Source organism: Arvicola amphibius, chromosome 10 (genome assembly GCF_903992535.2).
Source record: "Arvicola amphibius chromosome 10, mArvAmp1.2, whole genome shotgun sequence".
NCBI lineage: Eukaryota > Metazoa > Chordata > Mammalia > Rodentia > Cricetidae > Arvicola > Arvicola amphibius.
The window spans coordinates 64,416,385-64,442,740 of record NC_052056.1 but is presented as its reverse complement, the minus strand read 5'-3'; the positions used below and the strand labels follow the sequence as shown (position 1 = coordinate 64,442,740).

Genomic DNA, 26,356 nt, shown 5'->3' with positions numbered 1-26,356 from the left:
GGTATGGAGGAAGGGAGGTGATGCTGCTGAGTCACATGGAGTCCGGTCAGGAAACAGAAAAAGATGTCTGGTGCTCAGCTCACTTCCTCCTTTTTACCTCAGCTCACGGAAGGAGACCAACTCCCATTTTGGGTGGTTTTTCACACCTTGGTTAATCAACCGCACCTAGAAAATCCCTCACAGAGTTGCTCCGAGGTTTGTTACCATTGTGGTTCTGAATCCTGTCAAGTTGATTAGCAAAATAGATTATCACATGTGCTAGGTCATATGAATTTGGAGTGTAGTTATAACCAGTTATAGCCACCAATCATTCAGTATTTATCTCAAAAGTATCTACTGTATACTGAACAGATTTCAGGCACTTTCTAAGCACTGGAGATATAGCAATAAACAGCTGAACAATAAGTCATTAAAATTAATTTTAAAAGTATGTCCTTGTGAAAATTAGATATGACACCACTTATTACAACTTCTTTTTCTGTTTTCAGTTGACAAATTCATTTATTTATGGATACCGTGGAAGCAATTTTTAAAACATTGTTAGCCTGCAAAGTTTAAATTTTTCCTGCACTAAGATTGTAGGTTAAAAATTTAAGCTCACGGACTCTGGGCTGCCAGCTGGGGAACCTGCATGGGACTTAACTAGGCCCTCTGAATGTGGGTGACAGTTATGTGGCTTGATCTATTATGGGGGAGCCCTGACAGTGGGATCAGGACTTATTCCCAGGTGTATGAACTGACTTTTTGGAGTCCATTCCCTGCAGTGGGATACCTTGCTCAGCCTTGATACAGGAAGAGGAGCTTGGTTCTGCCTCAACTTGGTATTCCAGACTTTATTGACTCCCCCAAAGAGGACTTACCCCACTCTGAGAAGTGGATGGGGGAGGGATGGAAGGAGGTGGAGAGTCAAGAGAAAAGGAGGGAGGGGAAACTGGGGCTGGTATGTAAAATGAAAATAATTGAAATTTTAAAAAAAAAATTGGAATGAAGACAACTGAATTTTCCTCCTCATAAATTGCAAAGCCACACACACACAAGACCATGAGGGAATAAATACTGCAAGTGAGACCATAGGTGATTAAATTTTATAACAAGGTAATTGAAGGAATTGTAATTTTTTGTTTCTTCCTCCTTGGATAAAAGCAGTGACTGGGGATGGAGGAGCTACACATGATAAACACAAAGGCCTCCAGTTGGTTGCTGGAGCCCCATTCACCCGTCCCACAGGGTCTGCTGCTGTAGGATCCTTTATATGAGCGCGATGCCTTTTGCTTGGAAGATCCTTAAGACAAGAGCAACCTTTCAACGCCCTGTCCCACAGTACGTCTGCATGCTTCTCTAGACTGGTGAAGAGCAAACACGGAATTTCTGTGTAACAAAGCCCTCTCCAGTCAAGGCAGTTGAACCACCAGTGCTGAGAAGAGGCCCGCACTCATCTCCGTTCTACTCTTGAGAGCGGAGTTAAAAGCTGAGCAGTCTACAAACAGGCAGACTTTAACAAGGTGAGGTATTCAGCACTAACACTGCCCTCTGTTAGAGATGCTACATGACACAGACTGCCCTTATATCTAGAGATGTTTTCTGCAGATTTTCATCATGATAAATAGGCACGATCTGTGTGTACAACAAAGGGCAATTATTAAAGACTATGATACAGCTATTAAATAATGTCTGTTAAGGAGTTTAATACGGTGAAAAGAATAATTGTATAAGAGTGTTGAATGGAGAAAGACAATGAAAAATTATACACCATGATTACAAATTCAATTTCAAAAACACTCACCAGAAAAAGTATATCAAACAAGGAAGAGTAGGTCCATACATCAAACAAAATACAAAATGCCTTAGAGAATGGCATCCTGAGATTCTTCCTATATGAGAATTTCCTGGATTTTACACATGAGAGTCATCAAACATGTCTCGATTTTAAAATCAGAGAAATATTTTTTGCAAATCTCTTTTCTTAACCTGCTGACAGAAATTCAAATTAGTGGAAGAATGGTCTGTAGCAAAGGAAATAACCAACCCAGAGAAGTATGACCATTTAAGTCCTTGTTTTTAAGATAGGGTCTTGCTCAGTAGGCCAGGTTTAGCTTGAACTCACTGTGATCCTCCTGCCTCAGCCTAACACATACTAGAATTGCAGGACATGATCATTTGAAACGTTATTTATTCAGTTTGGTTCACCTACTATTTATTGTCCCCCAGACAATATGTATTTATTAATTTGTATTTCTGTTTGGACTACTCAGCCACAGAAAGCGCTGTCCAGCATCTCTGTTTTCTCATGGCAGGCCGTGTCCTCACTACCTTCAGCCAAAGTGCTGGATTTCAGATGGACTCCAGCTCATTCCCAAAGTAGGCATGTGACTACCAGCATGGCTTTCTCCAGGCCACGGGACTGAATACGAGGAGACGAAAAGCAAAACTACATCAGATCCCTTGAGAAGGAAGGAGTGAGAAAGACTAGAAAGAGGGAATTTCCTCTCCCTACTGCACTGATACTGGCGATATATAACACTGAAGTTATCAGAGAACCCTGAGGAATGTGAAAATGAGCCAGCAAGGTAGATCTATCCAGTAAGGAAACAGAAAGCCAGTACTGAGGCATCTTCTCTGCCCCAGGCTTATATGTGCTTGAAAATGCTACTACATGGCGACCTTCCGACTGAGCTAACAAACCAACTTTGTTTCGCCTGAAACCATGTGTTCTGAGCTTTTTCAACCCTCCCCCTTCAAAATCCTAACTAGTATATAAATTAGGCTAAAAGATAGGCATTTCACCATGGAGTAGAGCTGGAGGGCTGGAAACAGAAGTCATCTTAGGGTTTGAGCTTATGCAGACCTTGCATGTGCTGCTGTGGCTGTAAGAGTTCTCATGTGTAGCTGCCTGATCGTGTCCATAACACACTATTCCAGTGCAGTCACACACCACTCAGGACCTTCTCTCAGACTTTTCTTTCCCAGTGATCCCTGAGCCTTGGGAACAGGGGCTGTGACATAGAAGTCCCAGTTAGGGGTGAATATTTCACAATGTCTTGTCCTCTGCATATCTAACAGTTGTGGGTCTCTGTGCTCATCATCTACTACAAAAAGGAGCTTTTCTGGTAAGGGTTGAGGGGTTCCCTAAACAATGGGTATAGCGAAAGTTATTAGGAGTCAATTGAATGCTATATTCATTTAGCAGAACAATAGTAATAATTTCTTCCCTAAGATTCCTAACCTATCTAGCCAGAGGTTCCAGCATGGGTTACATCTTGTGGAGCAGACTGTAAGCACAATGAGAAAGTGTGGTTGTTCCTATAGCAGTTGTGCCACTGTTATACCAGTGGTCATGTTTTCACCAGGTCTTTCATTGCTGAGGCTCACAGGATTCACAGATGGATGATACTGATGGTGGTTGTTCTCCTCCAGCAGTGTGCATAGCACCTTCTGGCTCTCTGAAAGATAGCCAGAGGGATGAAGCATCCCAGTCAGTACCTGCTTGATTGTTCCATGTTCTATGATTTGAGTGTATGGGGTATTCAACAATAGGGTCTTACCATCAAGTTCTGGAGGCAAATCAAGAGTAATTCCCTGGAACTATAATAGAATTCTGTAAAGAATCCATCAGGACCCAAGATTTTTTTAGTTGGTAGATTTTTAATTGCTGCTTCTATCTCAGAGGTTGTTGTGGGTCTATTTAAACTGTTAACTATATCATACCTATGTCAAAATTTCTCCACTTAAGTTTATATTTTCCAATGTGGTTCAATACAGATTTTTAAAAATATGTCTTTATGAGTCTCTGAATCTTTTGTGCCTGCTATAATATTACACTTTTCATAATTTTGTTACTGGGACCTTTTTCTTTTGGTTAATTTAGCTAAAGGTTTGCCAACCTTGTTAATCTTTTCAAAGATCCAACTCTTCATTTCTTTAATTATTTGTAGTTTTTCATTTCTATTTCATTAATTTTATTTTGATCATCTCATCCTGTCTATCTTTTGGAGGTGTTGTTTATTCTTGGCTTTCTAAAACATTCAGATGTTTCATTAATTTATTACTTTGAAAACTCTAAATTTTTATGCAGGCACTTAGTGCTATAAACTGTCTTCTTGGGGATACCTTCATTATGACCTATAGATTTGGGTATATTATGTTTCATCTTCACTAATATCTAAAAATTTTTAAACCTTTTTTGTTATTTAATTTGGACCAAATTATTATTCATTTGGTGTGCTATTTCTTTCCATGAGTTTGTGTAGCTCCTGTAGTTTCTGTTGGCAGCCTGTTTTATTCTACCATGGTCAGGTAAAACACAGATGTTATTTCAATTTTCTTATATTTGATGAGAGTTTCTTTCTGTCCTAATATGTTGTCAATATCAGAGAAAATTTTATGGGCTTCTGAGAGCCCATTTATTAGTTGGTATTTAGGCGGATTTTTTTTTTTACTTTATAACTCTCTGTTAGGCCCATTTTATTTATGATGCCATTTAACTCCAATGTTTTCTGCTTAGCTTTTCCCTGGATAATCTGCCTGTTGGTGACAGTGGGATGTTGACATCGCCTACAATTACTGTGTTGAAATTAATCTATATTTTTAGATTAAATATTCCTTCTTTTATGAAATTGGGTCTCCCTATGTTTGGTGCCTAAACTTTTAGAATTGCAATATCCTCTTGGTAGATTTTTCCTTTGACAAATAGGATATGTTCTCCCTGTCTCTTCTGATTCATTTTGGTTTGGAGTCTATGTTGTCAGACAGTAAAGAGCTATGACTCCTTGTTTCTTGGTTCCATTCTCATGGAATGCCTCTTCCCATCCTTTTGCTCTGTGGTGGAATCCTATCACAATGGTGAGGTTCGGTTCTTGGAGGCAGTAAAAAGAGAGATCCTGTGTTCTAACCCCCCTCTGCTACCACTCAGTGTCTCTTTAGAAGATAACTGAGACTATTAAACTTAAGAGTTACTTGAACAATGCTTATTAATTCTGATCCCTTGATAGTGGTGGTGTTGTTTTCTTAGACTTCTTTTGATGAACTGTTCTGAAACTATTCATTTAATCCCTGTACCCTCTTGAGGGTGTTAATCTCTTTAGACTTGAGTAGTCCCTTTAGTATCCTATGTACATCTGACTTGATGGACATAATCCCTAAAATGTTTTTGTCATGGAAAGTTTTTTCTTTCTTCTTTACATGTGACTGATAGTTTCTCTGGCTATAGTAGTCTTGATTGGCATCTATGATCTTTCAAAATTTGCACGATATCAGTCTGAATCCCCTGTGACTTTCAAGGTTGCCATTGAAAAGTCAGGTGTAATTTTGATGGGCCTGCTTTAAAATGTGACTTGGTCTTTCTCTCTTATGGTTTTCAATATCCTTTCTTGTTCTGTACATTTAGTATTTTGATTATTATATGGTATGGGGAGTTTCTTTTCTGGTCCTGTTATGTTGGTGTTTTGTATATCTTTCTGATCTTAATAGGCATCTCTTTCCTTAGATTTGGGACATTTTCTTCTACAGTTTCAATGAAAATACTTTCTGTACCTTTGACCTGGGTTTATTCTCTTATTTATACCTATTATTCATAGAGTTGATCTTTTTATGGAGTTCCTGCACTGTCTGCTCATGGGTTTTCCTAGATTCAGTATTTTCTTTGACTGCATGACCCAATTTCTCTTCTTCTCTTCAAGCCCTGACAGTCTTTCTTCGATCTGATCACTTCTACTGGTGTGAAGCCTTCTACTGAGCTTTTTCTTTGAGTTAGTGAATTTTAGTTTCACTTTTTAATTTAGTTTGGCTTTTCTTCAGTTCTATCTCTGTATTCTATTCTATTTCCATGTCTTGAATTGCTTTTAAATTCCATACAACTATTTGTGTGTTTCATTCTTTATTTCAGCCTTTATTCATATCCTCTAAAGTTCCCTGAGCATACTTATAATTGCTATCTTGAAATCACTGTCATATACATCATCCAAGTTGCTTTTCTCAGGAAATCCAACTGTGGAGCACTAATTTTAGGAGGAGACATATTGCCTTGGTTATTTTGTTGACTGTGGTTTTGTGATGGGAAAACAGGCTATTTTTAATTTGACTTAAATTCTTATGAAAAACATATAGCAATAACATACCCAGGACTAGAAAACTTAAGAAAAATATAGAAAATCATTATGCCAAGAGTAAGCAACAGTGATTGGCTTTGCCAAGCTAACCTCCTATACTTTTGTTTTTTGATAGTCACTGTTTGGTAAGCCAGACTGGTTAGAATATGGCAAACACTTAGCTTGCCTGAACCATGGTTTGTCTGTTCCTCAGCCAGTCTCCCATAGAGACTTTTCCATGCAGAGCGCTGCACAGAATGCAGTATTTGTCATAACTCCCAGAAGAGAAAAGATAACCCACAGTCATATATTTTCTTGAGTTAATCCCAGAGCTAAAACTTCAAGCCAATCAAGTGAACCAACTTCCAAAAAGAGACCAACACCAGAACCAGAGAGATTGCTTCATCAGTTAAGAGCACTTGTTGCTCAGAGGACCTAGGTTTGGCTCCCAGCACCCACATGGCCATTAGCAAGCACCTATAACTAGAAGTTCAGGGGATCTAATGCCCCCTTCTGGTTTCCATAGGCACTGCATACATGCGGTTCACAGACATACACATGCTGGCCAAACACTCATACTCATACAATAAAAACAATCTTTTTTAAAAAAGAAAACTACACAGATGCATGGGGTCTAGGCCACAACCTGTAGTCATGAGGATGCTGAGAACCATGGTGACATCTATGCCCAGGTCACTGCCTAGGGCCATGCCTGTATTTATTGCCCTGCAGCAACTGGGGTCTCGGTTGATGTCCATGGCTCCTCTTACTACTCAGGGCTCTGTGGATATCCAGAGTCTGGTCAGTCACCTTGAGACCATGTTGGTGCCCAAGGGTTATGCTGCCACCAGGGCCATACTGTTCAGGGTGGTCAATCATTTGAGTCGTAGTGATGTGTGGACCCAAATTTCTGCCAAAGTCAATGTCTGGGTCTGTGTTCCTACTGAAACATGGATCTGTGATGATATCCGTGACCTGTGTTAGCACAGGGGGTCATTGGAACCATGCTGAGCCAGCCCTGCCCTGGCCCTGGCCCTGGCCCTGGCCCTGTTCCTTGCTGAATTCTGCAGCAGGAGACCTGGTCCTGTCCCTCATGGGAGAGCTATGCCCCCCTCTCCAAACTTGGGAAAGATGACCCCACCCTTTACCACAGGTATGCTTCTCATCAGGGAAACACACTAGAGCTGACCCTGTGGTTGGGGGGATACAGGTGAGCAGGCCCTGAGGGCACAAGAGCAGAAGAGCTGACCTTATCCTCCCCTCATATGTCCCCTACAGCAACTGGGAGAGAAGGCCCTGCACCTTGCCTGGACAAAGCAGTAGAGCTGGCCCTGGTGGTATGCGTGTGGGTGAGCCAGATCCGAGGGCCTGAAAGCAAGAAAACTGTCCCTCATTGTTCCTTGCTGCAGGATGCACTGGCTGAGCTAGGCTGGAGAGGCAGCCCGGGTAATGGCAATGAGGAAAATCTGGCAGACTGACCAGCCCAGCTACCACCCAGACCCAGAAACAGGGCTATGAGTTGGCCCATTCCAACATCCAATGAATCTATGAACTGTTGGAGGAGGTGAAGGGGCGAACCTACAGATTCAAAACAGCAGGATTCCACAGCACAGGACAACAACAGGATATACAAGAGGAGCCCGAGGGAGGACCCATTATGGGCGGTACGGCAGAAGCCAGAAGCCTCTTCAAGCCAGGCCAATGACTCCTGGCAATGAACACTTGAGGTAAAGATGATGAACTAAAGGGTAAACTGTGACTCAGTGGGACACGCTACAGCTTCCACAACAAGATTCTTCTCTCTTTTTGTTTGCTTGTTTACTTGCTTTGTTTCATTTGGTTTTTTAATTTTTTTAATTTTTTTAAATTTGTTTTGGGAGAAAGTTGTAAGGGAAGAGGGAAGGCGCAAGGGGATGGGGAGATAAGAGGAACTGAAATGCATGATAGGAAATCCACAACAAATCAATAAATGTTAAATATATATGTGTGTATGTGATATATATATATATATATATATATATATATATATATATATATATATATATCCATCCATATCTCTACATGGTATGGTGACCAGAATCCCAGGCCATAGTTTGCACCTGCCACATAAGAAGTTGCCAGTCACCTAGCCTGTCTCCATCCCTAACAAAAGGTCAGGATGTTGTTCCGCTCCTCCTTTGTAATTTGGAGGATACCTGAAAAAAAAAAAAGATGTTAATTCAGACCTATGTGACAGAGATGGCATACAGAGCAGGAAGATGTGACAGAGCAGGCATACGTAGATATGGACATGACCACAACCGTTCACCTGGTTACCTAGGAAACAGAATTCTAATGAATTCCTCCTCCGTTTATGTTTTGGTATATAAGACTGTTTGGAGAATAAACACAGGGAAATTTTCAGGATGTGAACTCAGGATTTCATGAGGGATCAGTAAAAAAATCTCCCTTTCAATAAAGCCATGTGAGTTGTTCCAATTATTCCTATGCCGCCCGTCTGGTCTGGAGAGATGGTTTGCGTTTATATAAGGAATGAGAGTGGTGGTGTTGCAGGTTATGACCAGAATGCTCCAGACACAGTGACAACAAGGTTGCAAATTTGAAGATAAAATGGGCTACAAACAGAGATCAAGATCCAGAAAGGAAGCAAAGAAAGACAAAGATGGGGGAGAAGGGAGAAGGAAAGAGAGGGAATGAGAATAGATGGACTGACCAGATGTGGTGGCATGCCCTGTAGCCCCCAATACTTGGGATGTTGAAATGGAAGTATTATTTAAGCCATGGAAATGCAGGTGAACCTGGACAATAAAGCAAAGCCCCATTAGAAGGAAGAAAGGAAAGAAGGAAGGAAGGAAGGAAGGAAGAAAGGGGAGGGAAGAAGGAAAGGAAAGAAGAAAAATGTTATATTCATTGAAGCGCCAGCAAGAGGAATACATGTTAAAGATAATGGAAAACAAAAATTGTTACTTGGAGTCCAGTGAAGGAAAACCTTCAGAGGACTTTTCCTCCAATAGAAAGATCTTTAGGTTCCTGGGTGCTTCCATGCTGAAGGATAGCAAAACTGACACCATTGGCAGGGGAGTGGGTTAGAAGGAAGAACTTACTTATTGTGCACAAAAGTCTGAGTTTAATCCCCAGTGATAATAAAAAAGTGTGCTATAAAATAGTAGGTTTCCGCATGGCTCTTATAAACATCCTTAATGTTGGTCATCTCTTCTGCAACCTCTTCCTCCCAACATTCTCCCCACTAAATATCCTTTCCCGTTATTCACCTTTCCCCTTCATATCACCAAGCCTGTTATTTTATAAGGGATACAATAGATTTAATTAGAGTACCCTATTGTGCTGGCTAGTTTATGTCAACTTGACACAAGCTGAAGTCATGTGAGAGGAAGGAGCTTCCATTAAGAAACTGCCAGGATCAGGTTGTAGGCAAAGCCTGTAAAACATTTTCTTAATTAGCTATGTATGGGAGAAAGCCAAGCTCATGTGGTAGCACCATCCCTCAGATGGTGGTCCTGGGTTCTGTAAGGCTGAACAAGCCCCAGGGAGCAAAGCAGTATGCAGCACTCCTCCGTGGCCTCTGCATCAGCTCCTGCCACCCTGTTTGAGTTCCCGTCCTGACTTCCTTCAGTGATGAAAGTGTAAGTCAAATAAACCCTTTTCTCCACAAGTTGCTTGGGTCATGGTGTTTTATCATGGCAATAGTAACCCTAACTAAGACACCTACACAGGTAATATGCTCATCCCAGGAGCCTAATAAAAAGCCCATTGCTGGGAGTAGGGTACCTCCCCTCAAGTTGTTGGACATAGGTGTCCCAGAAAGCTCCCAAAACAATACAGGCTATTGTCATTATTCCTGATTTCCAAGACCCTATTGCTAAAGACACTGCACATGTTGGTCATAGGCCATGGATAAATCAAGTTAGTATTTGCCAGAAAGCATCCTCTCTCCTAGCGATGCATTACGCATGCTATAGGAATGGGGGTGTCATCAAAGTCTTACCCAGGAATGAGCCCTTTGAACTGCAACAATTACCCACATAGCAAAATATGCCCATGGATGCAATACTAATATGAGGGTAGCCAACAGCTTTATGTTTGATATAAGTCCTGTTCCACAAGAGGGAACATATGCCTGGCACTGTAAATCTGGCCAAGAATCCATGGTTAAGGAGCTCGCAGGCCCCAGTGGTGAACTCTCTGCTATTATTTTGCAAAATAGGCATTGCATCTAACTGTTCTCTGAATTCATATATCTCTACCCATAAATTAGTAAAGCTCTCCGGCCCCATCAGAGGAGTTTCTTTGTGCAGCCGAGGGTGATTTGCTTGGAAATTTATAACCAGCTACAAGTACAGAGAATAAGTGTCAGTTGAGGGCTCAGCCACAAATGGGGCATCTAGAGAGAGACCATTGCAGAGGAGGGGCAGAAAGATTGTAAGAACCAGAGCCGAACAGTGTGTTCTGAACTCAATAGTACGGCTGCATTCCCAAGCTCACAGCAGCTCTGGCTCACTGAGAAAGACCTGGCATAAGATCAAACCAGTCAACATTTTAGCATGTAGTGGGAAGGAGTTCATGACCCCTACGCCTAACTGAGGAGCTGTGGGGAGTTTATGGCTTCTGGGGCAAGGAGAGCCTGTTTTCTTTAAGGGTGTGATCCTCGTAGGTTGACCACACTCTAATGGATGGCCCTACACCCAGGAAGATGTGGGCAGCACACGTTAATTGGTGGGTTTTTTTTTTCTTTAAAAAGAACATGGATATAGAGGGTAGGGAGGAGAAGGTAAATCTGGAAGAAACTAAGAAGGGAGTTGTGGGTGAATATAATCAAAATACATTACATGAAATTCTCAAAACAACAAACAAAAAAAGCCTTTTAGGGATAACCTCCCTACAAGAACATGTCTGTCAAAATGGAGAGGCACGCCCTCTACAAAGTCCTTCTTCATCCCTCTCCTGAAGAGGAGAAGAAGAAACACAAGAAAAAGACCCTGGTGCAGAACCCCAATTCCTACTGTATAGATGTGAAATGCCCAGGATACTGTGAATTCTCCATGGACAAGCAGTAGTCCTACAAGCAGAAATCCATGGCTGACAGAGAGATGCTCTTCCAGGAGGAAGCAGTATCGATAGTATCTTTGATTCAAGATGAATGGAAAATGATCCCAATAAACACATTTTGTATTTTAAAAAGTATTTTAAGTGGGCTGTAAAAAAACAACCACTTTACATTTTTAAAAAATTATAAGTAACTATTTGTAACTATATGTTTCAAACCATCTAAGAAAATTTAAATTCTTGAGTCCCTTTGGAGAGGGCTTCCAATCCTGGATGGCTCCTCACGCACACTATTATCTAGCTACTGATTTTTGAGAGTTTGAAAAACTTGAAGCCTGGCACTGTCCCAAAGATTAATTCAGAAATGATAGAATGATGACTGTCTCATCCAGGACCCCATGTGTACCCAAAAGGCCAGAGAGCGCCCTGGTTTGAGAGACAAAGCTGTAGAGAGTACATAGCACACATAGTCTCCTATCTGTTCTTTCTCTGAGGGAGCATCCGGGTCATGGTTGTGCTTGTTGCTCAAAGACCAGCCTTAGGCAGATAGCAGGATTAAGGAGGAGGCTGTGTCCTCACCAACCTTTCCTCTCTCACTTATGTGGTGGTTTGGACAGTCTGCCAAGGTTTATATGATGAGTCTTCAGAAAGAGCTGTAGGTCATTAAGGGGGTTGTCTTATGTCAGCTAATCCTCACAGAGCCTTGAAGCCACATGCCTTGGTCATATCTGTACACATTACAGAGTCACCGGCTCCTCAGGTCACATTTCTGCTCTTTTCTTTGGGCCCTAACACCTTGTCAGTTTAGGTGCCATATAATTATTGACTAACACTCTTTATCCCTTCATCCCACAGAATACCTGTAAATTTCTAGTTCCCATTGACAATATCTTCAGGTATGTTTTCCTTCCCTTCGCTAGGAAAACTCACATTGCTTGATGTGGCAGAACAGTCCTGTGGCCCAAGCACTTAAGAGCCTAAAGCAGAAGGCTAATAAGTCATCCAGGGTACATAACAAAACTCTGTCTCAAAAGACTAAGTCAGATAGATAGATAGATGGATAGATAGATAGATAGATAGATAGATAGATAGATAGATAGATAGATAGATCCCAAACCCACAGCATCGTGAAGAAATCAACAGTGTCAAAACTTTCTTTAAGCTGCACAGTGATTTCATGTTCCTCTTTTCGTAAACACAGGGGTGGGAAAGAACTTTAAGAAATCATCTGTATTGTACCCTGGTTCAAACAAGTAAGGTATTTATTATCTCTGCCTTGTGGGGCAAAGTCAAAGAGAGGGGAGCATAATTTGTTTTGTGGTTATAAAACAAATACTGCCAGAACCAACACTTCAGTGCTGGCCTTCCAGCTTCCTTGTGTATTTTTCTTCATTGTGCTCAGCTGTTTGTCACTGCTAACAAGTAAAACAGCATGTCCTGCATTGTGAAAACCCCATAGACAGAAAACCATTGTCTAAGGCAAGAACCTAAGCTATCACGTACCAGTTACTTTACCAAATGCACCCAGGCATGTCACTTAACAGTTCCTTACCTCAATTTCCCTACTGATAAAAGAGAGATGATAGACCTCACATAGTAAAACTTAGAAGATTGAGTCAATTGCTTTGTGCATAGACTTAGTCTATACTTGGCCCAAATCAACATCACAATTCATGATTTACTATAACCATCTGCAGTCCCAACTTGTCCCCTCGTGCTAGGACACTCTGGGCCATCTGGAGTTAGTGCTATTTCACTCACTCTCTTTCCTAGACTGCAGTCTATGGATGCTGAGTTCCTTTTAATTCTCACTTCTCAACACTGTCAAATCCCTTTTCGGCCCATCCTCTTCCCTGACAAGACATTATTTTCGTTCTGATCCTCTCGCCTAGACTGTTTCAAACATGTCTTCGCTGACTTTATTTTTCTCCAGCCAACTTTGTTCAACCCACGAAAACACTCCATATCACTTCTGGTGGCAAGTGTTCTGTGATTTCTGTAGTGTGTCAATCAGGCCAGCACCTCGGCCATTCTAATTAAGTCGAACTCCATCATGGTATCTTCTGATTCAGAACGGGGTATGAGAATGTATTTTTATATAGTCCCCAACACGGGTCCAGTGGTTGTTTCATGAACCAGGGCTTGGGAATCATCAGAAAGGAAAACTTACCACCATTGGAATGTCTTACAAAGCCCTACACAGTCTTACCTACCCCCTTGGAGGAAATGGCATGACACCTTTCTCCCTAAGGTTTGCTGCTACCAAATTGCTCTCTCTATATATATAGTCCTTGTGCCCAGAGATCTATGTGCACAATTTCATGGTAACACCTGCTTGCAGCACAGGCTCATTGTGTTTCTGCCCTGTGGTCACAAAGGGCCCTGCACTGAAAATGACCCTATGCTTGGTGTAAAGCGCTGCTCCCGCCCTGAAGTTCTTCATAACTGTTGGACGCAGGCCACTTCATTTTCATTTTTCTCTAGGCCTGCAAGTTATGTGCTTGGCCTTGTGCACTCAACTCTGAGCTTTTTGGAAGCAGGAGCTGTTTGGTATTCACTCAAGATCTTCCAGGTTAGCCCAGAGGACTCCTGGTACTGACCAGAGGTTGCTTAAATAGCCGCTGAGCTCAGACATGAATGAATGAAAGAATATAATGAAGTATCGCAAATAATGTGGTATGGCTAATTAATGCTGAAGAACAAACTCTTTATACTTGGGAAAGGGGAGAGCTAGTTGACAAACACATGGGATTGTGGACCAGATTAAACAAATAACATCAACTTTCTAGCTTTGTTCTTCAATTACTCAACACTGCTCTCTTTCTGAGCCCCGTTTCCTCTTTGGTTTTTTTCGGAATGTAAACTGCAGGTTAATGGAGCTTGCAATGACATCGGCCAGTGCCACACTGTGCCAGGGACTGTGCTCCATTCTGAGTGCAGTGGGAAGGAAAGGAGAAGGCCATGGAAAGGTGACTCGGGCAGGATCCCTGCTCTCCAGAACCGATTAAATCCCACTCCTCAAAGGGATCTTCTGTCAAAGATGCATTCACTACATGGGAGTTCTACAGCGATGAAGCGAGAATAAAGACATCAGACTTGGCCAGTGGCCTGGCTTCCTGAACAGTCCAAATGACAAGATGTCTCAGCCTGAGCACAATTCCTCTACTATGCAATCTGTGGGCCCGCTAGTTAACATTGGCAAGCATCTCAGAGGTGCCCCTGAAGCATAATAAGTAAGTGGCTGTGAAGTCGCAGGGATGGGGCTTTCTGCTCCAGGGTGTTAGAGAAGCTATCAGAGCTATCAGAGCTAGGCAAAGAATTGGTGAAGGACAAACAGCCCCCAACTCACGGGGATGATACAATGGGGCTGCCCATGGGGCTCAGCCCACATACCACCTGTTGCCAGGCCAGGTGACTTGCCAGGCTCTCAGAAATTACCTGGAATTTGGAAAAGAGACTCCCGAGTTTCCATATTCACTAGTCTTTAGATTTTCATACTTAACATAATTAACTGTGCTAAATGTTTGCCAGCATAGCACCGAACACATTGTCCTTGTGAGTACCTTTTCTGTTCCCTACACACACCCTCAGACATCACCCACTTGTTTGTAGCATGTGTCGAGGTGAAAGCAAAACAAAGCAATCCCATTCTCTTAGCTAAAAATGCACGCATTTCCGCTTAAATGTTTAATGCGGTGCTAGTGACATTAGTAACAAAAGTAAGAGGTCCTAGGTGACAACATAAATGACAGCTAACATCTTTAACCTCGCCAGGGAAGTGCAAAACTAAGACAGCTATCAACTATCATTTTCCTAGGGTAGATGAGCCAAAGTTAAAAAGTGATAGTCGAGGAGAGAGGGAATAGCCATAAAAAGAGATTGCCGCTCAGTGTATAAGTTTCACATGACAGCTTTTAGAGCGAAATGGAGTATTGTGTGTCAGTCAAACGTTAAACTCTACATTGCCTTTAGTGCGACAATGCTACCTTTGAGCATTTGTTCTCACAATTAACCCAAAGAATGTCCAAAAACGTCCAGAGTTTTTCATCACAGCCGGCATGAAATTAGAAACAGCAAGTAAACAACATGGGAGATGGGGCACTAGTCGTACAAACATAAGTTAAACACTGTAGGAGCCAAGCAGTGCCGTATCAAAAGGAGAATTGCCCATCATATATCTTTAGCTGCAACAAAAAGAGGTAGCCTTCAAAAAGAGAGTACAGATGCCATTCTTTGTTTAAAATGCATGTTTGTGACAATTTGCATGCCTTCCTTAAGGATAGATTGGGACTGGTTTTATCTCATTTGGGCACAATGCATGGGAGAAACAGTAGGTAATAGCCTAATTGTATCTGGGTGCTTGTGACAGGGAGAAAGGAGCTAATGAGAAAACAGTATGCTCAGCAATGCGCTGGCAGGGTCAGGAGGGAAGGCCTACTGCAGACTTCTGTAGAATGAATCTTATCAACATTGTTCATTTCAGTGCACCAATGTGCGATCACAGGATGTGCAGTTACACAGAAGCCCATTACATTGTGTTTCCACAATACAGAAGTGCACATATGGGATCTGGAGAATATAAACAACATTAGAATGTACTACAATCAATAGGATGTTATGGTTTATGAATGCACTGGAAAAGGGGCCACCAACATGACAATATTAACCCCATTCAGTGTAAACTAATGAATCCTATCTACTTTGTTCTTCGGTCCCAAGTTTTTATCCCTATCATTTCACAACAAAAATACATCACTTTTATAATCAGAAAGATAGCCAAGTGTGTGTTTCTTTACTTGCTAAAAACCTAGATGTGAAACCAGGGGACATTGCTTTTCCAAATCTTGCTAGAATAAAACATTCCTCCAGAAACAGAGATTTCATTCCTGCAATCAATGGTTGGATCAGTTAAGCCATACAACTGTCAGTCATGTGTGGGGAAATGGACAGTAATACTTCCAAGTCATTTTAACAGAGAAACACACAGCACTGGGAATCATGGGGCAGGAACTCCCAGGAAGCCTAATACGTTCATGTCACAGAGAGGAACCATCTTCAATGAGCCCTACCAGGCAGATATAATGGGCAGCAGCCTCTCCATGTAGAAGTGATCTCCAGAGAAAACAAAAATATATGCTTATTTTGTCTTTAAGAGAAAGGTGACTTTATTATTGTGGGGACAGTATGAACACAGTCATAAATAGAGAAGCGAATACAACCCAATTGCACAGGTAGGAGCCACTCCCCCCCTTTGTTTAGACAGTAACAGCTCATGAGTCCCCAGAATAGCTCCTTCTCAAAACATTTCCACATGGATGTGCTCAGATAATCCTCCTAAGAACCCTGTGGGACAGGTAGGGTAAAAAGGACCACTCCTAATTTATAGGTAAGGACACCGGGACTTGAGTGGACAAGTGCTTAGTCCAAGCCCAGAGTGTGTGCTCTAGACGTCTTTCGAAGGCCTTTGGAGAGGTGCCTACTGAGGGCACTTTCCTGCCCTCCCACAGGGCCTTCCTTCTTTTAGCATTTTATATTCACTTGACAATATTGCCTTCAGGTCACCTACAATTGCTCTTTTGTCCCTACTTCTTTGATTAGGGGCTGAAAGATAATTCCATCTATTCTCAGCCTGTAAATATTCATTTTCTTCCTTTTATAAATTCTTTATATAAACTGTCTGAAAGAGAAACTCTCAGTCATTTGTTTTTCTTGAAATTTGCGGCCATTTCTATCATGGAGGCATGACCGCTGGAAATGTCTGCACTCGTGGCATTTACAAAGACTCGGTGAACAATTTTGCGTGTCACATTTTCAGACACTCTTGGCTCTCTAAATGGGATTAGCCTACGAGTCAGAGGAGACCAAGAGACTCAGCAAATACAAATTCTATAAGACAACAGACCTTAGGGGATGTAAGATCAGCTATCCTCCTTACCTTTGCTTTATTAGGAGAAGCAATGTGTTCTATTTAGAGGGCAGTGTCCCCAGTAAACTCTGAAAAGTGGCCCGTGCGTGGATCCAGAGACACAGAACTACCAGTTTCAACTAGCTTCTGTGATGCCTCAGCTCTTGGACAAGTTCCTTAGACATGGCTCTCCCTGCTGACCTGGCAGGGTCAGGGTGAAAACTAAATGGCCCTGAAAATACTTTATAGACCAGAATCCAGAATAAAAATTTGTATGATAGATGAGAGAGAGAGAGAGAGAGAGAGAGAGAGAGAGAGAGAGAGAGAGAGAGAGAGGATATACAACTTTTGAAGTTTACTGCCGTGAATGAAGAACAGTGTAGAGAAAAAAAAAAAGGATGCAGCACCAGGCAGGCAGCCAGGATTCCACAGTCGGAACAGGACAAGGAGCTGGTTGCATACTAATGCTCCACCTCTGCTGAGCCTACTGGTCAAAGCGCTGCTCACCAAAATACACAGCGTCCCTTCCCCAGCCAAAGCGCTCAGCTGGGCTTCCAGCTGCATACAAAACTGGGCTGACCCCCAATGCCATTGGCAGCGCTGTAACGAAGACCAGCTAGTATCAAAACGGCTTCATCTGAAGCATTTGTTAGTCTGGCTGGCGGGGGAGGGCGGGTAGTCTTCAAGGATATAAGAATATAGGTGATCCATATCTTTCAAAGACAAATTGTGGTCAAAATGAGAAGAGAGGAGAAAAATGTGTGTGTTTACACATCAGAAAGGAAGAGAGCATACAAGAAGTCCCTGGCTTCCGGTAAGAGCATTCAAGATGAGGATAAGAACTCAACTTCAATCTCTCAAGGAAATGCTTGGGAGGGGAAAGGAACATAAGCCAACATTAGACCAGGAAGTCAGTTCTGGTGACATTTGGGTAGGGCCTTGAAAGCAACTGTTACTTGATAGTTAAGTCGGAAAGAAGTAAGGACATGTTATAGAAAGCCAACCGAATTAAGGTGCCCTTTATTTCTCTATACTTTTTTTTTCAGCTTTGAGAGATGGGATCTATTCCAGAATGTCCAAAAGAAAAAAAAAATGTTGTTGCTATAGAAACAAGTAAGCAGATTAAACTTGAAAGACCAGTTTCAGAACAAAGAATTTAATAGTCAGGACTCCAACAATTAACCAAGAAAACATTTTAAGTAAATATCTTTCGGGTTTGTTATTTGTATATTAATTCCGGGAAGATAAAACGCTATTATAGAGTGAGAGCATCACATTTTCACATTTTAATTGCATCATTACCGGCATAAAAGGCTATGCTTACACAATTAGCACAGAGACCTTATTAAGTAGAAGTGCACATCTCTGACTCTCTCTTGATTACATTGTAATTGAGAAATATCACTGTAAATTCAACAAGCACAGAAGCCTCTCTGATTTTCTTATACCTCCCAAGCTCTCGGAGCACGTCTTCCAAAAAAGAAAGAGACAACGAACTGCACAAAGTTTTCCCTAACCCATCTCCACAGCAGTGAAGTTTGCGAAGTAAAAAGAAATGCCTGTAGGCTGACCACTGTTAGTACCTGTGCTTTGTGCCTTCCCGGATGAACAGCAAGACTGTGAGAAAGGAAAGGAGTCAAAGGCTCAGCCACCAACTGCCCACTGCCTTTGGGTTTCAGTTCTTCCTCTCAGAGAAGACCCTGGTCCTCACCTTGGGGACCTGCCCAAACGGGGGTTCTGGACAGAACTTTCCATACAGATGAAGACTCAAATATGAATAATCAAGCAGCCCTATGTTCCTCTCCCTTTCTGTTTTACTTCAAATAAAAACAATCTTGATAAAAAATGAATACAATGTGTTCATTCTACCAAATTCACGCTGTCAGAAGTTACATTTATGGGACAGGGAGATTGCTTGGATATCATCACTTCTTGTGTATTTCCAGAGTCAACAGGCAATGAAATACGCGAGTGTGTTCACAAGTGTGCGTGTGCGAAGCCAGGGAAGGGGGACTGGCAGAAGGGCACAGGATGTGGCTGGACTCTTACCATCTCGTTCTCGTCTCCTTCATTGAGCAAAGCATGCTGGCCCTTCTCAAGGTGGTCCCCCATGGAAACGCGCTCCGCTCCTGCTCCCCGACCCTTGCTTGCAGCCGCTTCCAGCACCAACTCCAGAGTCACCTCCTGACGCTGGATCAAAGAGTTAATGATCCTCCAGGTTAAAAATGATCCTCCTTCTTGAGCACACACACACCTTCCTTCAGCAAATGACAATACTTAGCCAAGTGGACTCCTCCCCCGGGCACTTTGTGCCAGGAGGAATTTCTGGCTGCTCCCTGCTCCTGCATTCTCTCAAGGCAGCTGTCTCCGAGGAAGCCGCTCCCATGCGGATCTTTTTTGGACCCAACTTACAGGGAAAAAACTCATTGCCTGCCACAGCCTGCCAGCCTAAGGCATCTGACTGCAAATCCGGCGGGACAATGCGGAGTTGGCAGGACCCTCGGGAGAAGCGGGCTCAAGAACTCCCAGGTCGCTGCCTTATTCCCAGAAACTAAGGAACTGGGGTGCAGGGAGGCTAACAGAGCTAGGTTTTCGTTTGTTTAGTTGAAGTCCCCAATCCATAGGTTTCCGGTACCATTCTCATTCGTTTTGCTTGCAGGTAATACAGGCCATTCATAATCCACCTCAACAGATATTTATAATTGCCTTTCCCTTTTGCACGCACACACACACACACACACACACACACACACACAAATATTCTACTTGATGTGTGTAGAGAATTAGGCTTGCTTTTCTTGAAAAATATGTAGTAAAGGCATAAAAGCATAATCAATTATTCCAGGCAGTCCTATTTAGCTCAAATGTTTGTAAGCAAATTCTTAGAGATGTCCATAAACAAAATATTCAAGTGATCAACCTCCACCCAAAAAATGGGGGGTTGTTTTTTGTTTCTCTGTTGATTTTTGTATTTTTTTATTTTATGTGTTACAGGTGTTCTGCCTGCATATATGACATGTGTGTGCCTGGTGTGAGCCCCTAGAACTGTAGTTACAGGTGGCTATGAGCCACCATGTATGGGTTGGGAATCCAACCCAGGTGCTCCAGGAAAGCAGCAAGTACTTCTGACCACTGAGCAATTTCTCCAGCTCAAATTATGCAAAAATTGGTTTCAGTGTAGAAGCCTAAGATGACCAAGCCACGTTTGCTATCCTCAAGTCAGTATAAGGATTCCAATAGATATGTAAGTTTGCTAGGAGTGTGTGGAGAGAAGCATAGAGAGAGGGCCAGCAGTCGTATATCTCTGAGCCGGTCTTCCTATGTGACCTTTGACCTACAAGAACTGCCTTTGATAACCCACTGAGGGAAGGGAGTGGTGAGCTGTGAACGTGAGCTGACAGCACTGGCCAAGTGTCGCTGCTGTTCTTAAACTACATGTTGATTTTTAGTACCAGTTTAGCACAGTGTTAAGGACATGAACTTCAAAGTTGGAGGACTTGACTTCAGATTTGGGTTTTTACCAGGTAGCAGCTTTGCCACGTTGGGATGTAGCAAGCTACATAAATGCCATCAGCCTCTATTTACTTGGATGCAAAGTAAGAATGGTGACAGCAGAACCTCCCTCATGAAGATGTGTTTTGAGAAACAGGGCTGGGAAAGATGTTCAGTAAGGGTGGTTACTGTGTCCGCACACTGCCCCTTCCAGACGGCACTGATCTCCCCAACTTAACACATGTAACCCTTAGAGATTGAGATAAAGGTGTGTGAGAAAGGACACACACACACACACACAAAGAGAGAGAGAGAGAGAGATCTTGAGCAAATGATAAAGCATAAGATAAACGTAAAAAATAAAAGCAAGCTAAGAAAATTCATTTTAACAGTAATGATGTATGTAAGTATTTGTGTGTATGCAGGTATAGTGTGTAGTTCTTAGAATTTTCAAAATTCCTAAGTATTATTTAATCAAATAATAAAAGCAAAATTAATATTTCATCACAGAGAGACAGAGGAGGAGAGGACGGGGGTAGAGGGAAGGTGGGGAGAGAACAGGAGGAGAAAAGGGAGGGAAACTGCTATTGGGATGTAAAATAAATGAAAAAATTAATAAAAAACAATTTTTTTGCCGGGAGGTGGTGGTGGCACACACCTTTAATCCCAGCACTCGGGAGGCAGAGGCAGGCGGATCTCTGTGAGTTCGAGGCCAGCCTGGTCTAAAAGAGCTAGTTCCAGGACAGGCACCAAAGCTACAGAGAAACCTTGTCTCAGTAAAAAACAACAAAACAAAACAAAACAAAAAACAACTTTTCACAAGGTAAATAAAAGAACTTTCTTTTTAGAGATAATGAAAACAGTATAGAATTAGTGATGGTATATCTTTGTAAATAGCCCACAATTCACTGGCTTGTATTTAAACAAGCAACTTTTTAGTATATTTAGCAAAGAAAATAATTTTTAAAAAAGACTTCAAATTGCATCTCAGCTTCAACAATTTGGTGGGGTAAGTGGCAGAGCTAGTGGGCAGGTGTGGGCTGTATTTAGTTCTCCCCCTTGGAACTGGCTGTACTAGAATTGTTTCCTCCCAACCAGAACACTGGATCAGCTTGGCAACTTACTGTGTGTGACCTTAAGTGAGTAACTGATTGGGGTTGCAGGAGAAACTGCCTGCACCTTTACCCCAACAAACAAATTCTCTTAACAATATTTAAGACAAATGTGAGGAGAAAGTTAAATCCCTACAATCACTAAAAGGACTTGGAATGAAAAAAAAAACACATTTCAGTATACATCAAAACTCAGGGCCCAAAGAATTGAGACCTCTACCGTAGTGAAATATTTTCTTCAAGCCTTTCAAGAGTGCCAAAAACAAATCTAGGTTTTACAGGTGTCTGCAAGTTCATGGGCATCCTTTCCTGCTTCACTTGGCCCTGCTCAGCTACACAGGGGAAGCCAGAGACAGAGCAGATTCAGTAGGAAGGCACAGTTAGCATGCACTTCCATCGAGAGGGTACTACCCTAGCCATTCCATACAATGCCCACTGTGGCTGATACTATGCTGGTCATGCTCACTTGGCAGATGAGGAAACCTCGATGCAGAAAACAAGCAATGTGTTTAAATGACAACAATGATCCAGTGGTAAAAGGAGCTCTTGAACTCAACCAAAACGGTGCAGCTCTCTCAATCCATTTTCCTTGTGACTCGGACAGCACCATTTCTACAGTTTAGTTTAGCATATCCAAAGCGCTCAGCAAGGATGCTGGGCTTTTGTGACCTGTAGCGCCTCTCCATGGAGGGAACATTTGAGAAAGAGCTATAAAGTGGACAGAAAATTATTGAGTAGATGGAGATATGGGGTCCAGGGCAGGGAGAGAGGTCATGGGAAAGGGCCCTTGAAGCAAGACATGCATGGTAACCAAGAAACACAGATTCTTTGTGCAGAGTCGTTGTCTCCTCCTTTGCTGCCCATACACAGGATGTACGGGGAGCAAGATGTGACTAGAAGCACAGAGAAAGTCATCCTATGCAGGTTTTTGAATCCTGGACCTGGGTCTGGACTTAACACGATGAACAACGATAACAAAAATAAGTGTAGTTTGTTCTGTCAGCCTGTGTGGTCGGCATGGCTACAATTGCATATGTAATCTTTTTACAACCTGTGACTGATGAAGAACAAAGCTTCTTCTGGAACATCACGATGATGCTCATCACTTTGTGTAATTCATATTGCTGTTTGTCTTTAAATATGTAAGGGAAAAATGACCTTCAATAGTTAAGTCTCCTGTGGAAGCGAGACCAACACCAAAATCCCAAATCATACACAAGGTTTCTAAGAGTGGCAGAGGAATCACAAGGAGAGAGGGAGGTCTGGGGGGGGGGGAGGTTGTGAAGGAAGGGAGTTAGTCGGATGTTGTCCTGAATAAATTGAGATGGCTACCAAAGATACTGTTTACCAGGGAGGCTGAAAGCAGGTCTGCCACACCCATTCTAGAAACTAAGAGTTGTGTCGATAACTGGGATCTGAGAAGAATGCCCAAGAGGGCAAGATGCTTCCACTATTCTCTGATTATTCTCTGATTCCCTCTCAGCACTCATTTCTTCTCAAATATTCTGTGCCAAGTAGGACAGAAAAGTGTAAGGAGAAAAGGGGTGGGGGAGTAAATAGCCACCTCTTGGCCGATCCGGTATCTCCTGCCTCGCCTTCCTTTATCCCGCGAGGAGTCTTCAGCCTCTGGAAGCCTCTACTAGCTGGTAAGTAGGGATAATGGTGGCACTGGTTTCCCTGCCAGGTTGTGAGGTATTTCACTCGCCTGGCCCATGCAGACGGTGTGAAGATAAGTCCCTGTCACGTTTCGTCATATGCTAATTTCCATCTTTCGTCTGAGAACCTCACAGAATATTACAACATTCGTCCTTGCAACACCTCTGTGAGGCAGGGCGGTGAGTAATATATATCATTGCCCCCGTTTGAAAGCTATAGGAACTGACTCAGAAAGAGGTCACAAAGAACTGTTCAAGGTCACGCGGCCTCAGCATGCCGCAGAACAGGAAAGAGGAGCACCAATTCTGTCCGGTCATCACTGGTGTTCAGCTGGCTCAGGCTTCCTCCTCAGTCCTCGGTGCACAAACCTGGCATGTGCAAAGCTTCACAACAGGGTCTAAACTCAAAGGTTTATTGTTGTTATTAATTATCCTAATCTGCACTAATATATACTTGGTACACAATACTGTAACAAGCAAAGATGAGATGTCCCAGGGAGGAATTACCTGCCTCAAGGTGGTGGTGGGAAGTTTAATTGAATTAATTAATGTTTGTAAAACATTCAGCAACGCTAGGATTAAAGGGTTTAATACAAAGATTCAAGGCCTCCCCATTAATTACTGAAGAAAAGAGCAAGCTAATGGTTCTGCTTCTAGAAGAATTGCTCTCAACTTTCTGGGCTCAGGGTTGACCCCTGACCTTCATGACAGCTTGAGGAGGCCTGTCCCATAGTCATAAAAATGTCCCTTGCTAGTTGTTATTTTAAAAAAATTAACATAAAAAACTGCTCTCTGGAGGCAAGAAAATTTCCTTCTGTAAACACTGTCTTGGTAGGTGACTGTTAGGACAATTAATTCCAGGTCACTAAACACGGTCTTTATAAACAGAAACCAAGACTGGATCTTTCTGAAGAATCGCCATAATGACAGTGTATTTAATTTTGAGAATTTTTGAAAATCTGGATATAGAAAGCAGTATGGGTTAGAATATGTCTCGTAAGTTTCAGAAGCCATTACAACTTGCTTGGGCCTCCCCATTGCTCAGGTGGAGCAAGAGCTCCAGGGAAACTGGAAAATGGTTTGTCCTGCTCTCTGCAAGAGCCAAGTCATACACAAAGGCTCTCACTTTCCATAGTGGGCTCACCCCAGCCACATGACTGCTTGGCTTTTTTAAAGGGACTAGCATAAAAATATTTTGGGGAAAATCTTGTTTGAATATTTAAAAAAAAAAAACCTTCTCGTTTGCAAAGCAGAGATTTAAGCAGAATATTCCAGAACCAAACAATTGATTATAGTAAAGGCAATATTATAAAATTCTGTGCCAATTCCAATTATTCATGTAGCATGCAGAGGGCTTAGAACATGGCATTCCCTCATCTCTGGGTTAAAAATGTCCAGTTGGGGAGCTAAGAAAACTTAGGGTGTTAACAAAGAAGTCAACCAACCAGGCAATTGGGGCATGTGGTAGTTTTTACTTCACTGCGAGTAGAGCACGTGACCAATGAAGAAGGAGTAAAGAAGCTGACGTGTACAGACTGCAGGAATGGGACTGGCGGTACTTGGAAATACACCCAGGAAGTTAACTCCACAGTCACGTTCTGCTAGGAGCTAAGCTCCAGTGAGAAACTTTTGGCCTGGGGTAATGCTCCAATTTGGGGTGGTAGCCCAGCAAGACGAAGGTGATTGTCTTCTCATAAGGGTCTGGGTTCAAACTGTCAGTCAGAGGCTGGGGAACAGTAGTCCCCACAATGAACCTTAGGTTTGGGATGTGTAAAGCCGGACAGAAGCCAATTAACACAGCATTAAATCTGATGGGGTTCCTTCCATTTCTCTGCCACAAGTCTGGAGTGACTAGGAAGGAAACAGAACAAGCGAGCGAGCTGTGAACAGGAGAATGAAGAATAAGCCCTTGCTGGGGATGGAAATAAAGCAAGGGCTGAGGGTGCCCTGGATCTCTGTGTTTGCTGTCTTTTCAACAGTCTACTTTCAGGTGCTGGCTCCTCTTTTCCAAGTCGTCAGCAAGTGGGATGATGTCAGAGAGATGTCAAGTAGATAAATTCATGATATTTTCGGGAGAAATAACTTAAATTACCGATGAACACAACTCAGTTTTTGTTTCTATATGACACGTCTTTCTATGCCCTAAGTAAGTCAATAATGGGAGATGTTATTTCCGACCCGAGTAAGGGAAAGTGAACTCTGTTGGTCAAGCCATCCCCCGGTTAGTATGGCATCAAAGGGAAGCTGTCCCCAAGCTCTCCAATAACTCTGACAAAGCACCTCAATTAAACAGGTCATTTAAGGGGGCTGGAGCAATGGCACCACTGTTAAGAGTGCTTCCTGCTCTCCCATAGAACCCAAGTTTGGTTTCCAGAACCTAGATGTGAGATGGGGTGGGCTCACAACAGCGCATTACTCCACCTCCAGGGGATCCGAACCCCTCTGACCTCCTTGGACACCAGCACAAACACGGCACACACACACACACACACACACACGCACACGCACACGCACACGCACACGCACACGCACACGCGCGCATATAAATAATTAATTAAAAATTAATCATATGCAGATAACTTTGAAATGTACTTTCAAGGCAAGTGCAACTTTAAAGCAACAACTCGACTCCCAGCACCTCCTTCTGTCAGAAGCATGTGTGGCTGTGGCTGACTCAGCACATGCTGGCCTGCATTCCCCTTTCCTACCTGAATCTGCTACCGAGTGAAGCTATATACTTCCCCACCCCTGGGAATGGAGCCAACTTCTCCTCATCCCCAACCAGTCTCTCTGGCACCAGGAGTCTTGTTCTAGGCAGGTCACATGCTCTGTTGTTTGTTCGGCTTGTTTTTTACCTTATTCATCCCACAGGAGATGGCAGAAAACAGTTCTTTACTAGTGGGGTGTGTCAATGACCCTAAGGCTTTTAGAGATCCTGCATCTGGTTTTTGTACAGTGATAAATACATCTTGGTGTGTGATGTGGTACATATAAAAATATTTAGACAAAAGAGTTTTTGCACTTGGGATTGTAGCCAGCGCTCCC

At 42.6% G+C, this 26,356-nt stretch overlaps 1 protein-coding gene across 1 annotated transcript in view; it reads right to left on the bottom strand.

Annotated features, from left to right (window-relative positions):
• Atp13a4 (ATPase 13A4) overlaps window positions 1-19,164 on the bottom strand; it is a 118,776-nt gene extending 99,612 nt beyond the window's left edge. Inside the window, 1 exon segment of the mRNA XM_038345709.1 lies at window positions 19,102-19,164. Coding sequence (XP_038201637.1) covers window positions 19,102-19,164 — 63 coding nt within the window.
• Between the last annotated feature and the right edge of the window lie 7,192 nt (window positions 19,165-26,356).